Raw genomic sequence first — 16,596 nt, forward strand, 5'->3', positions numbered from 1 at the left:
TTCATCCTTTCATATGTCTCTTGGCCATCTGTATGTCTTCCTTGGAAAAGTGCCTATTCAGATCCTCTGCACATTTTTTAAATTGGATTGTTTGAGGGTTTTTTTGTTGTTGTTGTTGCTGAGTTTTTATGAATTCTTTATATATTTTTGATATTATCTCCTTATTGACAGTATAGTTTGCAAATATCTTCTCCCATTAGGTTGGTTGCCTTTTTGTTTTGTTGATGCTTTCTTTTATTTTGCAGAAGCTTTTAAATTTGATGTAGTCCTATTAATTTATTTTTGCTTTTGTTTCCTTTGCCTTTGGGGTCAAGTTCACAAAAATACCACTTGAGACCAAGATCCATATGTTCTTTTCTATGTATTTTATTATTTTAGGTCTTACATTGGTGTCTTTAATCCAGTTTGAATTAATTTTTGTATATGATGTAAGATAGTAGTCTAGTTTCATTCTTTTGTGGCTGTCCAGTTTTCCCAACACCATTTATTGAAGAGACTTTCCTTTTTCCATTGTATATTCTTGGCTCCTTTGTCAAAAATTAGTTGCCCATATATGTGTGGGTTTATTTCTGGGCTCTCAATTCTGTTCCACTGATCTATGTATCTGTTTTTCTGCCAATACATACTGTTTTGATTACTATAGTTTTGTAATAGAGCTTGATGTCAGGAAGTGTGATACCTCCAGCTTTGTTATTTTTTTTTTCAGGATTACTTTGGCTATTCGGGGTCTTTTGTGGTTGCATACAAATTTTTAAAAAAGTTATTCATGTGAAATAAGTGAAGGGGCTTAAAAGGTACAAAATTTCCATTTATAAAATAAATCAGTTATGGGCAGGTGAATAGTAGAGTGAGTAGTTATTTAAAAGTTGCGAAGAGAATAGATCTTAAAACTTCTCACCACAATAAAAATTTTTGCAACTATTATTTTACAATATATACAAATAACGAATCACTGTTGTGCACCTGAAACTAATGTCAGTTATATCTCGAAGTTATTCATTATAACATAATTAGTTTTATATGAATAAATGTTTAAAGTTTTTAAATATCAGTAGACATAACCCACATAAATAAAAGTTATTTGGGGGTTCTCAGTGATTTTTCAGTTTAAAGAAGTTCTGAAACCAAAAAGTTTGAGAACTGCTGAGTTAGAGAAATGTATGACTGTCAGGCATTGGTAAGGGTACTGAAGAAGCACTTGACTGCATATGCAAGAGGAGGAGTTGAAGGTTGCTGGTGTTGAGTCTGGCAAAATAGTGGTTCTATTAATTGGATAGGAAAGTGAGGGGGCAGAGTTCTTTGTAGATGGAAACAGAGATGCATTTTAACCCTTTTGCTGCAACGTTCAGATATGTCCAAATGAATATTTCCATCCGCTGACTGTGGATGGAAACTTCCAGAAAGGTTTAGGAAAGCAGATGTACATTTTTCTATATTTTTGTGTTTTTCAAGAATGAATAACAATAGGAAATTTTTATACATAAAAGTGTCATTTATATACAGAACTGCTCAAATTGTATTATTAAATGAATAAAATACCAACTTTTTGTTTTTTGTGGATTTCTGACACATTTTGAAAAAAACTTGAAATCAGTTAACGCAGTGAAAGAGTTAAGAAATGCTGATTCGGGAGTATTGTGGTTGGATATATTGGTGAGTCAGATCCAGCTTCCTCTGAGAATACAAAATTGAACCTATATTGTGTTTCCCTGAAAATAAGACCTAGCCAGACAATCAGCTCTAATGCGCCTTTTGAAGCAAAAATTAATATAACACCTGGTCTTATTTTACTATAATATAAGACTGGGTCTTATCTAACATAATACCGGGTCTTTAATATAATAATATAATATAATAAATATAATATATAATACCAGGTCTTATATTATTTTTTGCTCCAAAAGATGTATTAGAGCTGATTGTCTGGCTAGGTCTTATTTTCGGGGAAACATGGTAGGACTGGGGGCAGTGGGGAAAGGAGGTGGGAATGTAGAAGAGTGGGGAACAAAAACTGAGTGGGGAGAGAGCCCACATCTAGAAGGTGGAATAAAGGAAAAAGGAGGAATTATCATGGGAGGAAGGCCCAGAGACAAGCGATGACCCGTCAGGTGCTGTGGTGAGTTAATTAATTGTGCCTTTTGTCTGTGTGTGATTTACATATGTAGTTGGTCCACACTTCCATTAACAATTTATTGCCATTTAGGAAATGGAAGATTTTAATGTGTAAATTATTAACTCTAAAATAATTTGTAAAAAAACAGTTAAATGAAAAAGTATAGATTATCTTTATAGTTGCTAAGAGAGCCCATTATGGCCACTAGCTAGTTTAAACCATCTTCCTTAGCCCTAAAGTTGGTTTTAAAGTCGTGGATTTAGCATGTTTTGATTTCTTGTGTGTATTTTTAGTTTTAGTGGGCTTATTTAAACCAGTTCTGTAAACACTGCTAACTGTTGATATTTCTCGTTTTTTTCAGTAACTTGGATCCACTTACGGAAACTGTATCCTTTTTTAAAAAAGTTAAGTGAAAGCTTACTAAGAGTAAGCAAAATGGAGAAACAGAAGGAAAAAAAAGGCAGGTACTGAAGAACTTTAAAACTTGTAGGTCAGGAAACATCATAAGCAGCATTAAAAGCAATTGGGAAAAAAAAACAGCTGGGAACAAGAATTGTATTAAACCTGCCTGACAAGCTGCTAATATGGACATCATACATCTGTAACAGTACAGCTCCCCTGCCCAGCTTGCCCCTCACAACAGAAAGGAGTGACTTCAGCAAGATGGGTTCTTTCTGTCTGATGTGAATAAAGTCTGGAGATGATGAGCAGTACAGGGTAGGTGGTGGTTCCATGAAGTCACCAGTGATTAGATTCTGCACTGGAACCATTCTAATATTCGCAGGATGGCCTTGACCTTCCTGTCCCAGATAGTTGCCAGAGCAAATGGCATCACATCCATGTTCCTGGCAGGATGATCAACAGAGGGGAAGCTGAGAGTGTACTTCCTTTCAAGGGTACCTTTGGGAAGTACTACATAGTCCATTTGTATCTCATTGACCAGCAGCTACCTCATACTACACTTATCTAGTTAGAGCAGAGTCCAGGAATATGCCTAGCTTTAAATTGGGGCATGTTATTATACTAAAGGGAAGAGAGGATTTGGGTTAAGAATTAGCAGCATCTGTTGTGTTCCCCAATAGAAAAATGGGCAAAGATGTGGGAAGTTAGGGTACTGGGTTATATTGCAACAGACAACCCCCACATTCTCAGTGGCTTAAAACCAAAGTTGGATTTCTGGGTTATCATTCATGTCCATTGCAGGGTAGGAGGGTAATATTAATTGATAATTTAATAAAAGAGTCATCATATAGGAGGCTAATGAACATATTAGGAGTTCAGTCTCACCAGTCAAAAGACATGCGAATTAAAACCACAATGAGATATGTTTTACCTATCAAATTATCAAGAATATTAAAAAGTGATAAAACTCAGGGCTGATGTGGTGACAGGAACATTCTCATACATTGCTAGTGACAGTATAAACTGCTACAGTCTTTCTTGGATGTAATACTTAGTATTTCCATTTCCTGGAAGTGGAAAATAATAAGCAATAGAGGCAATTATGTCAGGACTTGGCAAACTAAGGTGTATGAGCAAAGTTGGCCCACTGCCTGTTTTTGTAAATAAAGTTTTATTGGGACCTAGCCAGCTGAGTAATTGACTATTGTCTGTGGCTTTTGTCCATGGCTTTCAGTTTGAGTAGTTGCAACAGAGACCAACTATATGAATCACACAGCCTAGAATATTTGCTATCTGGCCTTTTATAGAAAATGTTTGTTAACCCCTGAGTTATGTCACTACAAAAATAATTAATATTACAAAATTGTAATATTAAAAATTTGTAATAACATTCACACAATAAGAAAATGGCTAAATTATTCTGTATTCATGGAGGAAATTTATGAGAAACTGGAAATAACCCAGATGTCCACTGTCAGGAAATAATGTACTTAGATTGTCTTTTTACACAGTGGAACACTATATAGCAGTAAAAATTAACTGTAGGTACCAGCAACAATAGGGCTAGATATGACAAACAAAGGTGGAAAAAGCAAAAAATCTCCAGTTTTTATTTGTATTTTTAAAATTATGACCTGTTAAAGACCCTTCCATGTTTAAAAAAAAAAAAGTAAAAGGATTTTGAAGAATGTTGAATGACAAAAATTTTCTGTCATGAGGATGTTAATCAACTTATAGGGTGTGCTTTCAGTTACCCTTAAAATTTACAGTAAGTCTCATAATCAAGGTGAAGCTATTTTTTAAAGTAACCTGCCCGATCCTAGTGGTTGATGAGTGGGCATCTGGGGCTCCTCCAGTAGCCAGAGGAGAGATGGTTATGGTGTGTGTTAGTGGTTGAATGGCAGGAAGACTGGCTGACTGTCATATTAAGGGTTAGTTTGAAGAGTATTCAAAATAAAGCTTGTCCTTCAGAGGAGAGTTTGAAGAATTTATTGAACAGGTTTTCCAGGGACTTTTAAAAAAAAAATGTATGATTGATGATTTCCCTTCATAGAATTGCATCAGCAAGCTTACACTAAGAAGAAATACAGGAATGAGTACATATCAGTAAGGACACCTTGGTTGAAGAGTTAAGTAATGAGCAAATTATTCAGGCATCCGCTCTTAAGTCAGCTTTTATTTGCATTAGTAGAAATTGAGAATTTGAATCAATGGAAGGGAAAACTGGGTAATTGTTAAGTTTCCTCTGAAAGTATTTAGTTTTAAAGTTGTTTTCAGTCTCAGAGCTGAAGCTAAAGTAGGAACGAGGCATTAATTTTCCAGTGAATTATGGAAAAACATATTGAGCATGTACTATATGCCAGGTACCAGGGATCGAGCAAACATTACTCATACATAGTGTAAGGGGAGACAGATAGTAAACAAGAATATCAGGTGATGAAGAGTGTTATGCAGAGATTTTGATACAGTGTAATCAGTAGGGAAACAGATTACAGAACTCCGGAGTCCTGGTTTCTATTAGATGGTGCAGTCTCCATTCACATTTGAGGTTATATGTTCAGGCAATTTTGTTGAAAATTAGTGCTAACCTAAATATTTCACATAGTGATATGATTGTAGAAATCATACATGTAAGCGTATAGAGCTGGAGATGAACTAACAAAATTTTTAAAGGAAACTTTCTTTAATATATCCCTTTATTTGTTACTGTCCATCACTTTTCACACTCCTTAACAAGACTCTAGTATGGGATTCCTTTTTACTTACAGTACCTCGCCCACTGGCCAGAGTATTTCATTGTTGCAGAGGCACCTGGTGGAGAGTTAATGGGTTATAGTAAGTATAATACCATTAGTACTTTTTTGGATAGGTAGTTAAGATTTTAATATAGTATAGGTTTAAACTGATATAGATTGATGTAGAATTGAAAGCATAATCATGATGCCTATAATTTTATTTCCTTTTCAACCATTAGACAACTCACTGATCCCTTCTATTTTAGGCATTGCGCTAGGCCCAGGTGATAATAGCAGTGAAACAAACATACATGGTCTCAGTCTTGGATCTTTCAATCTATATATATGTTACATTTTTACATGGTTTATTTGGTACATAATTCAGGGATTGTAGCATATTCATTGAATAGCATTATTAACAAAAACTTAGCTGTGGATTGTCTCAGTTGTGTATACATACATATGTACACACATACATACATGCCCATGTGAGATACAGATCTTTTCAAAACTATATATTCTAGTCCCGTGTTTAAAATCAGTTGTTTTTAGTATATCGTTCCTTTTTTAAAAAAAGAAACTTTCTAATTCTGCTCCTACAACTAGATTTAACATTACATTTACAAGTGAAATTCAAATAAAAGCACTAATAACCATTAGGTAGATGACTTTAAGTGGGATTTTAAAATTAAAACTTTGTCATTAGTTTCTTTTATAATAAAAATGTACCAAACAGTAATTCTGTATTTATGTGAAAACCCATGTGTTTATTAATGAATGCAATGTTTATTTTGTTGGCAGTTATGGGTAAAGCAGAAGGCTCAGTCGCTAGGGAAGAATGGCATGGGCATGTCACAGCTTTGTCTGTTGCCCCAGAATTTCGACGCCTTGGTTTGGCTGCTAAGCTCATGGAGTTATTAGAAGAAATTTCAGAAAGGTGAGGTCCTGCTTTTCAAATAATAATTCATGAACCCTAACCATTTGATTTTTCTACTTGTGAACATTTATAAGAATTTTTTTCCTTTAGGCTGAATGTCAGTCATGCATTACAGACTACAGGAATGTCATTTTTAGCCTCTAATCGCCCTCACAAAAATTCTGCCACATATTCAGAGTGGTATTATTGTCCTTCTTTTGCCATTGAGGAAAATTAAGGCAAAGTGAATGACCTGCCATAGGCTGATAAGTTGGGTAATTAGCAGAGTCAAAGACTAGCCATCAAGGATTCTTGTAATGTTCTTGTCACTATGGATGTTCCCAAATTCAGTTAACACTGCTCTTGGCCTCTTAATATTTTCACAGTGCCCCTTGGCCAAAAGGAAATAGTTTTGTCTTACGCAGTTACATCCTAACTTCTTAATAAGTATTTATGGCCTAACAACCTAGTAGCTATTTGGGAGGGGAGGGGGAATTATTTATTTCATTGTTAAATAACTGGTTACCTACTGAGATGTGTGCATCTGTTTGGCATTGCATGACTTCTCAAACCTTGGAAACAGCTTTGACACAACCACCTGCATTCCTGTTTCATATTGATTTTCACGTAGTACTGTTTTTGTTTTGTTTTTCTAATCATAGGAACTGCCAAAAACCTGGCTTCATAAAGCTATTTCATCAGAAGGAATGTAACATGATGTAATGTTGCATTTGTGAACTACATCAAACTTGTAGTTTGCTAGTGCCTGATATGTAAGGTTTGTCTGTGTTTTCCCTGAACATCTGAAATATCCTACAGCAGCTCTGAGTTTTGGGCACTTTGAGGTGCCTTGGAGCAGTTTTGGGAACTGCCAACATTATGTTTTTGTTTTTGTTTTAAAGATCTGGTGTATATATCAAACACCCTCATTATGTGAGATGAAAGTAGAGAGACAACCGCCCGCCCCCTTCCTGCCAGCCCATTCATTCTGTAAGAGATAAGACAAGTGTAAGTTTAACCAGTTTTCAGGTTGCCATTTTTTCCTCTACTCTAAATGTCTAGAAGTATATAGGAAAGGAAATAGCTGCTGAGAAGGGCTCATGAAGCTTTCCATTTAATTAATGGACTTAAAGGTAAGTTTAAAAGAAATAACCATGGCTTGAAAATGCTGAGCCAAGTTGGTGGCAAGAGGAGCTTGGGCTCATTCAGAGAAGAGAGGAAATAGTGTTAGCTGAAGAAGAAATCAACTCTAGTCCTTAAGAATTTGAAAAATCCTCCCTAAACTGAACAAAGAAAATTTTTGGCAAGATGATAGTTTATACATATTTGTTAATGGTATATGTTGAAAAAAGTATTTGGCATTATTATATAGTGGATGGGGAGTTAGAAAATGGGTTCTAATTAGTTATGACCTTGCACATATGATTGATTGAATGTATTTTAGATTATCTCTTAAAAGTAGAAAACCACTGAGCTACTTTTACTTCGTTTCTAAACCTTCATTACTTTCGAACAGTTGCTAAGATTTAAGTGATTTTTATTTGTATGGGTGTATGTGTATACCTATATCCATACATACATATATACATGTATTTTAATGTATACATTAAAAATAGAAACAATATATAATTTCCAAACAAACAAGTAGAGGAAAAAAATGAATAAAAATCAATTCAGGAGAGAAAAAGGAAAGTGAAGTGACAAACATAAAGCATGAAATAAGATGGTAGCTATGAATCCAAATATTATCAGTAATTACTGAATCCAAATATTATCAGTAATTACAACAGTAAGTGTTAATGGACTAATGACTCCATTAAAAGACAGAGACTTGAGGACATTATGCTGAGTGAAATAAGCCAGTCACAGAAAGACAAATACTACATTAATTCCACTTACATGAGATATCTAAAATAGTTAAATTCATAGAATCAGAGTGGAATAGTGGTGGCCAGGGGCTGGGAGGAGGGGGAAATGGAGAGTTATACTAATAAGCGGGCATAAAGTTTCAGTTAAGCAAGATGAATAAGCTCTAGAGTGTCTTGTACAGCATTGTACCTATAGTCAGCAATAATGTATTGCACATTTAAAATTTATTAATGTGCAAGATCTCATGTTCAGTGTTCTTATGACAGTAAAATAAAATTGAAAAAAGACTCAGAACTGTATTCTGTTTATAGGAAATGTGTAAAGATTAAAGACAATTTTTAAAATTATGCAAATTATAACAAGACAGTTGGTACACTTATATTAACAATAGTCACATTATAGTTCAGTAATTACCAGAGTAAAAAAGAGTCATTGAATCTTGATAGATGATTGAATCCATCAGGAAGCTATAATAAAATATGTTATGTACCCAGTGACATAGATCCGAAGTAAAAATGCAATACTTGGCAAAACTACAAGGAGAAATCGACAAATCATCATAATGGGAGATTTGAACATGCTTCTTTATTAAGTGATAGATCAATCAGACAAATTGATTAAGGGTATAGAACAGGGCTCAACAAACTTTTGCTGGCCAGATAGTAAATATTTCGGCTTTTGGGCTACCTAAAGTCTCCTATTGCATATTCTTTTCTCTCTTTTTTTTTTTTAAAAAAAAACAACCCTTCAAAATTATAAAAAACATTCTTAGCTTGCGAGCAGTGCAAAAATAGGTTGAGAGCTGACCCTAGCCTTAAAGAATTCCAATCAGTGGCCAAAAATCTTTCCACAAAGAAAACTGGCTTTTCTGGCAAATTTTACCAACTATTTAAGAAGTAATGAGTATCAGTTCAATTTTACACAAACAAAAAGAGGGCACATTCTTCAACTTAATATTTTAAGGCTAGGATAACCTTGCTAACAAAATCTGACAAATATTAGAAAGGAAAATCTTATAAGTGCAAAAATCCCAGAAAAATCTTAGCAAAATGGATTCAGCAATTTGTAAAAAGGATGATATATCTGGGGGAGGTTGTTTAGAAAATCTGTAAATATATCCCACCACAGATTAAAAGAGAACAATTCCTATCTCAGTAAATGCAGAAAATGCTTTGATAAAATCCAGTATTCATTCTTGATGAAAACTGTTAGCAAAATAGGAACTAGAAGGGGAGAACTTCCTAATCCTGAAAAAAGAGTATCTACAAAAAGCCTGTAGTAAATATGGGTGGTGATGCACTAAATGCTTTCCCTGTGACATCTGGGACAAGACAAAGATGCCTACAGTCAGCCCCTCTTCAGTAATTTACTGGAAATACAGGACAGCACAGTAAAGCAAGAAAAATAGACGAGAATTGAGAAGAAACAGAACATTTTTCACAGATAAGCTTGTGCAACTAGAAAACTTACAAGAAAGTAAATGTTTAGAATTAATGAAAGTTAAGCAAAATTGTTGGATATAAAATCAGTAAAAATTAAATTGCATTTTTATACAAATAGTGAAATTTAGAAAAAAATGCCATTTGCAGTGGCATCAAAATACATTAAGCCCCAAAATAAAATAAAAATAGGAAAAATATAACAAAATCTGTGCAAGACCTCTGAGTTTATAATAAATTATGAGAGACAATTAATGATGCTCTATCTAAGTAAAGAGAGAAACTACCTCTGTGGCATGGAGGCCTTCATATATATTAATTGGTCCACAGAGCCAATGTAATTGTGAACGAAATCTGAAATATTTCTTGTGGGGCTGAAGTGGATTCTGAAATTTACAGGGGAATGGAAAGAACCAAAGAGACAGCATGTTTCTGAAAAACAAAGTGGGTGAATTTGCCCTTCCAGATCTCAAGCTGTAATGAGTAAGACTGTGTTAAGACTGGAACAGTTGTCTAAACCAGTGAAAATGGAATTTAAGAAATAGACCCAGGAATACATAGATTTTTACATACCTCATAGAACGCAATTACAGATCCATAGCGAAAGGATACACTTCAGCTTTACTGATAAAGGTGGTGGCACAACTGGATATCCATGTGGGAAGAAATTTTTCCCAGATTACTACCTTACTGTACCCAAATCAATTCCAGATTTATTAAAAACCTAGATGTGAAAAGCAAAATTAAAAAGCCCTTTGAAGGGCCGGCCCGGTGGCTCAGGTGGTTAGAGCTCCATGCTCCTAACTCCGAAGGCTGCCGGTTCGATTCCCACATGGGCCAGTGGGCTCTCAACCACAAGGTTGCCAGTTCAGTTCCTCGACTCCTGCAAGGGATGGTAGGCAGCGCCCCCTGCAACTAAAATTGAACACGACACCTTGAGCTGAGCTGCCACTGAGCTCCCAGATGGCTCACTTGGTTGGAGTGCGTCCTCTCAACCAATCAACCACAAGGTTGCCAGTTCGACTCCTGCAATGGATGGTGGGCTGCGCCCCTGCAACTAGCAACGGCAGCTGGACCTGGGGCTGAGCTGCGCCCTCCACAACTAAGACTGAAAGAACAACTTAAAGCTGAATGGCACCCTCCACAACTAAGATTGAAAGGACAACAACTTGACTTGGAAAAAAGTCCTGGAAGTACACACTGTTCCCCAATAAAGTCCTGTTCCCCTTCCCCAATAAAAAAAATCTTTAAAAAAAAAAAGAGAAGCCCTTTGAAGATAATATCAGAGAATGTCTCTGTGACCTCAGGGTAGAAAAGAACTTCTGAAAGAAGCCATGAATAGTGCTAACTGTAAAGGAAAGACTCGTATATGTTTTTAAGTTCATTGAAGTGAAGTAACTTGGTTTATCAAAAGATACATAAGGATAATAAGACAAGTCACAAATTGGAAAAAGATTTGCAAATTGGAAAAAAGATTTCTAACATCATTTACACAATGCTGAATATCCAGAATACATAGAGAACTATAGCTTCGGGGAGAAAAAGAACATGTGAAAGACCAATAAGGACTACAGAATGAGAAATCTAAGTGGCCAACAAAATATTCAGCCTTGTCAGCAATCCAAAATGCCAGTTAATACCCCAAGATACCATTCTACCATACAATTTTCAAAAATAAAAAATGTCTGATGCACCAAGTCTTGGTACTGTGGGAATGGAGTCTTACCCACTTCTGTGGGAGTGTAAGGTGGTACAGTAAGTAGGTTGAGAAACAGACATCTTCTAATAAAGTTGAAGATTTGCATACCCCATAAGCCAGCATTGATACTTCTAGCTGTAGACCTTAGATATTGTACCATGAGACACAACAAAAACATTCATAGCAGCATAGTTTTTAATAAAAACCAGAAAAAGGAAGAACAAGCTCTAGCTACACCAAGGCTGACTTGTACAATACTGAGAGGCAAATCACTAATGAATGTATAAAGTATGTCTCCATTTATATAAAATTTATAAACAGAAACTGAATTATAATAGGTGGTAAATCTACAGCAAAAAGCAAGGAGCTAATGATTACAAGTGTCAGGACATGGAGATGTCTGGGTAAGGGAGGGAGTCTACCTGACTACAGGGACCTGAGGGCTTCAGGGGTGTGACCAATGTCCTATAGCTACACTTGAGCCACGGCCTGGCGCTTGCTTCAAAATCTTTAATCTTTAAGTGAAAGTGTTGTATGACTAATTGGTAAAATGAGCATATCAGTTACAATAAAATACACAGTATTTTATTAAGCCAGGTAGAATTACAAAGCAATGCTTTTAAAAGAGTTTTTTTAAGAAAATATGTATTGTAGGTTTTGAAATATTAGCATGTAATCATAGCCATCTTCTTGTGCTGCAAAATAATTATTATAAATCCTCAGGAATATTAAAAAATTGATTTATGGTGTAATCAGCTGCAATGAGTAGTCAAAAAGCAAGTTGTTTTTTAAAATCTGTATTTTCTAGGGTTTCTCTCACATTCTAACATTCCCCCCCCCCCTTTTTTTTTAATTAAAGAAAAGGTGGATTTTTTGTTGATCTCTTTGTAAGAGTATCCAACCAAGTTGCAGTCAACATGTACAAGCAGTTGGGCTACAGTGTATACAGGACGGTCATAGAGTACTATTCAGCCAGCAATGGGGAACCTGACGAGGACGCTTATGGTAAGCTGTCTTCTGTGGCAGAATCACCAAGAGGAAGCCGAACATTTACATTCATTGTACAGACAAACATCCAAGTATTTTAATAAATTTAAATTATATTTGTTGGACTTAATATTTTAAATTTGAGCTATATTTAAATCTCCTTAAACATGCCTTTACAAACCTACCACTAGTTGAATATTAACTAGCCAGTGGCTACTGTGTTTCCCCGAAAATGAGACCTAGCCGGACCATCAATTCTAATGCATCTTTTGGAGCAAAAATTAATATAAGACCCGGTCTTTTTTTTTTTTTTTAAATTAGTTTCAGATGTACAAAATAATGTAATAGACATTTATCATTTATATCCTTCACACAGTGATAACCCCCGTCCCCATCTCCTACCCCTCTGACATCGCACACAGCCGTTACATTTCCACTGTCTCTATTCCTAATGCTGTACTCTTCTTGTAACTATATATATAGTAAGAAAGTTTACAGATATTACTTTCTGTAAAATACATATATATATATATACATACATATATATGTGTATATATATGTAAAACCATATATATATATATATATATATATATATATATAAAAATATAAAAAGAGTAGTTGACATTCATTCTTGTTCAGCTTCAGCTTCCAGTGATCAGGCATCTACATCATCCCTGAGGTGGTCTCCCTAATGAGGTATGTCCATTGGATACCCTACAAAATCTTGACATTATTGATTACATTCCCCAAATTGACTTTCGTATCCCCGAGGCAATCCTGTGGTTATCGACTGTGCTTTCTAATCCCCTCCCTTTCCCCCTTATCCTGCCCCTCCATTTGCCAACCCTCAGTTTTTCCTCTATGTCTCTGAGACTGTTTCTGATTAGTTCATTTATTCTTTTCTTTAGATTCCACATGTAAGTGAGATCATATGGTATTTGTCTTTCTCTGACTGATTTCACTTAGCATAATGTTCTCTAGGTCCATCCATATCGTTGCAAATGGTAAGATTTCATTCTTTATGGCTGCGTAATACTCCATTGTATAAACGTACCACAGTTTCTTAGTCCAGTCATCTACTGATGGGCATTTCGGTTGTTTCCATGTCTTGGCTATTGTGTATAGTGCTGCATAAACATAGGGGTGCATAAATTTTTTCGAATTAGAGTTTTGGATTTCTCTGGATAGATACCTAGGAATGGAATTGCTGGGTCATAAGGTAGTTCCATTTTCAGATTTTTGAGATACCTCCATACTATTTTCCATGCCACCAGCAGTGCACAAGGGTTCCCTTTCCTCCATATCCTCGCCAGCACTTGATTTATTGATGATAGCCATTTTGACTGGGCTGAGGTGGTATCTCATTGTGGTTTTTATTTGCATTTGTCTAATGATTAGTGAGGTTGAGCATTTTTTCATATGTCTGTTTGCCATCTGTATGTCCTCTTTCGAAAAATGTCTCTTCATGTCCTCTTCCCATTTTTTAATTGGGTTGTTTTTTTGGAGCTGAGTTTCTTAATAAAGTTTAGATATTAACCCCTTATCTGGTATATCATTGGCAAATATCTTCTCCCATTCAGTAGGATCCCTTTTTGTTTTACTGATGGTTTCCTTTGCTATGAAAAAACTTGTTAGTTTGCTGTAATCCCACGTTTATTTTTTTCTCTTACTTTCCTTGCCCAAGGGGATATATCTGTAAAAATCTTACTTCGGGTAATATCTGTAAACTTTCTTCCTATATTTTCTTCTAGGAGTTTTATGGTTTCAGATCTTACATTTAAGCCTATAATCCATTTTGAATTTTTTTGTACATGGTGTAAGGAGGTGGTCCAGCTTCATTTTTTCGCATGTGTTTGTCCAGGTTTCCCAGCACCATTTATTGAATAGACTGTCTTTACCTCACTGTAAATTCTTGCTTCTATTGTCATAGATTAAATGACCATATAGGCATATATTTATTTCTGGGCTCTCTATTCTGTTCCATTGATCTATGTGTCTGTTTTTATGCCAGTACCATACTGTTTTGATTACTGTAGCCTTGTAGTATAATTTGATGTCAGGTACCGTTATACCTCCCACTTTGTTCTTATTTCTCAAGATTGCTGAGGCTATCTGGGGTCTTTTATGGTTCCATATACATTTTAGGATTATATGTTCTATTTCTGTGAAAAACGTCCTTGGTAGTTGGATAGGAATTGCATTGAATCTGTGTATTATCTTAGGCAGTACGGACATTTTAACTATATTAATTCTTCCTATCCATGAGCATGGTATGTGTTTCCATCTATCTGTATCTTCTTTAATTTCTCTCTTCAGTGTGTAAGACCCGGTCTTATTTTAATATAAGACCAGGTGACATAATATTGGGACTTATATTAATTTTTGCTCCAAAAGACACCTTAGAGCTGATGGTCCGGCTAGATCTTGTTTTCGGAGAAACACAGTAATTACCGTCAGTTACTATCTTACTATGTTACAGGCATGTTATTTTACTAAGATTCTGTCTTAACATTTGGAGAGCTGAATCCTAGTTGGTTAGCATCTAGTTATTTGTGATTGAGTCTCATTTATATAAAGACATTTCTCGTAGAATCTGGTGAAAGTAGAGGTAGGGGATGAAACCTCTTATGGGAACTTTGCCTATAAACTTTAAATTTTGATATTAAAGGTTTTGATATGTGGTTACTTATATTAAACTTTGGATCCTAACAGATATGAGGAAAGCACTTTCCAGGGACATTGAGAAGAAATCCATCATACCATTACCTCATCCTGTGAGGCCTGAAGACATTGAATAACCATGGACAGTGGTTCTTAGCCTGATGCTCCAGATATTTTATGGACAGTATTGTTTTCATTGGATGATCCTGGAGCTCTATTAGAGAAAAGTAATCATTTAGGTCTTAAAGACTTCAAGAAAATATAGGTTATAAACTTACTTTAAATCTTATTGTTTCTGGTTAGCAATATCACACCTACTAAAGCTGTCAATGTAATAAAATTCAATCAGAAAGGCAGCTAGGTCAGAAGGAAACATTCCACTATCATGGTTCATATTCACTCAATGCTAGGGAAAAAACTTGCTCCAATCTCCCCCTGAATTCTGTAACAGAACCACGGCTGCATATATTTTTTAATTTTGTAGTGAACTGTTAATCGAAGCTTTAAAAGCATATATGAAATGTATAAATCAAAGATGTATAATAAAAAGCACTGATGACTCTCTTCTGGAAGTTTGTTGGTCATTTATAAAACAAAATCAGGATTGGGAAAGCACCCTTTAGGATACGCTTTTTCGTATTTTTGACTTATATATAAAACATTTTTAAAATGCACACTTGAAACAATCCCTGGCCAGGATATTTAAGCTTCTTTCTTATTGAGCAGTAAGTTCTTCCATTACTTGTTTTCATGGTGTTACACCCAAATCCTTTGTCTTGTGTCACAATACTTTGCTTAAATCCTGACTTTCAAAACATAAAAAGATGCTGAGGTTTATTTACAGGGAAAAAAGAACTTAGTTCCTAAATAAAGGCCATGTAACTGGATCACAGGTCAACCAGGTATTTTCATGTGTAATTTTCATCACCTATAGTATCTGAAAATATCCAGTTGAGTGAAAGTAGTAGCTAAAGAAAAACCCACGGAAATGATTATTAAAATGCTTTTACTTTTGAAAGGAATTATTTTGGTAGAGTTGAGCGAGAAATGAATCCTTTTATGTTCTACCGAGAGAGTAAATTTTTCCTTCATGCATCTCACACTGGCACTTGTCAGAAAGTGTTAAATTACACTGAGAACATGATCGCTAATTGTTTTTCTTATGCATACATGCAACATGAACACAATTTTAGCAAGACTCTATGATTAGTCACTTACATTAGCATTTTGACCTGTTTTCATCTCACCTCTTGACTCTGCGCACTTTACCAAAGATACTAAAATCACAAATGTTCCTCCTCACTGACTAGTCAGAACCTAACACCCTAACAGCTACACTGGTCCAATGACTAAACCAGTGAGGCTGAAAACCTAACAGTCCTATTTTACTCTGCCCTCAAAAACTGTATCTTATTTTTAAGATACAATTTAGCAACATATTGACTAGCTTTTATTCCGAGTGAACACACAAATTTAATAATTCATTTCCTCAAATTTGCAGATAATAAATTTGCTAATCATCTTTACAGCTGAAAAACAGTCTTGAAAATACATAATTCTGTTTAGTCCAAGAGCTTGGGCAGTGAACACAGAAAACAGGCTTAAGAAATATAGGTTAGATTAAAGGACACAATCTCTCTGATCAGTTAATTACTTTTTGCTTGAGAATATGAGTAATGTTATCAGCAAGTATGTTATTCTTGTACTATTTAAGTTTCATTATTTAGCATATAGTTACCTTAGGTGTTTTTCACATTATAAAGCAAGAATAAGTT

General features: G+C 35.1%; 1 protein-coding gene across 3 annotated transcripts in view; it reads left to right on the top strand.

The window, feature by feature from the left end:
* The window catches only part of NAA20 (N-alpha-acetyltransferase 20, NatB catalytic subunit), a 343,857-nt gene extending 328,472 nt beyond the window's left edge, over positions 1-15,385 (top strand). For 2 of the 3 annotated variants that reach the window (XM_074317337.1, XM_019712533.2), the window contains 5 exons: positions 2,475-2,499; positions 5,260-5,350; positions 6,052-6,187; positions 12,033-12,178; positions 14,873-15,385. In XM_074317337.1, the coding sequence (XP_074173438.1) occupies positions 2,475-2,499; positions 5,260-5,350; positions 6,052-6,187; positions 12,033-12,178; positions 14,873-14,958 (484 nt within the window). In that variant the 3' untranslated portion in view covers positions 14,959-15,385. The remainder of the gene's footprint in view (positions 1-2,474; positions 2,500-5,259; positions 5,351-6,051; positions 6,188-12,032; positions 12,179-14,872) is intronic. The other variant, XM_019712534.2, reaches the window with a different exon arrangement.
* The last annotated feature ends 1,211 nt before the right edge of the window (positions 15,386-16,596 follow it).

The sequence above is a fragment of the Rhinolophus sinicus genome, linkage group LG13, assembly GCF_036562045.2.
Source record: "Rhinolophus sinicus isolate RSC01 linkage group LG13, ASM3656204v1, whole genome shotgun sequence".
Lineage (NCBI taxonomy): Eukaryota > Metazoa > Chordata > Mammalia > Chiroptera > Rhinolophidae > Rhinolophus > Rhinolophus sinicus.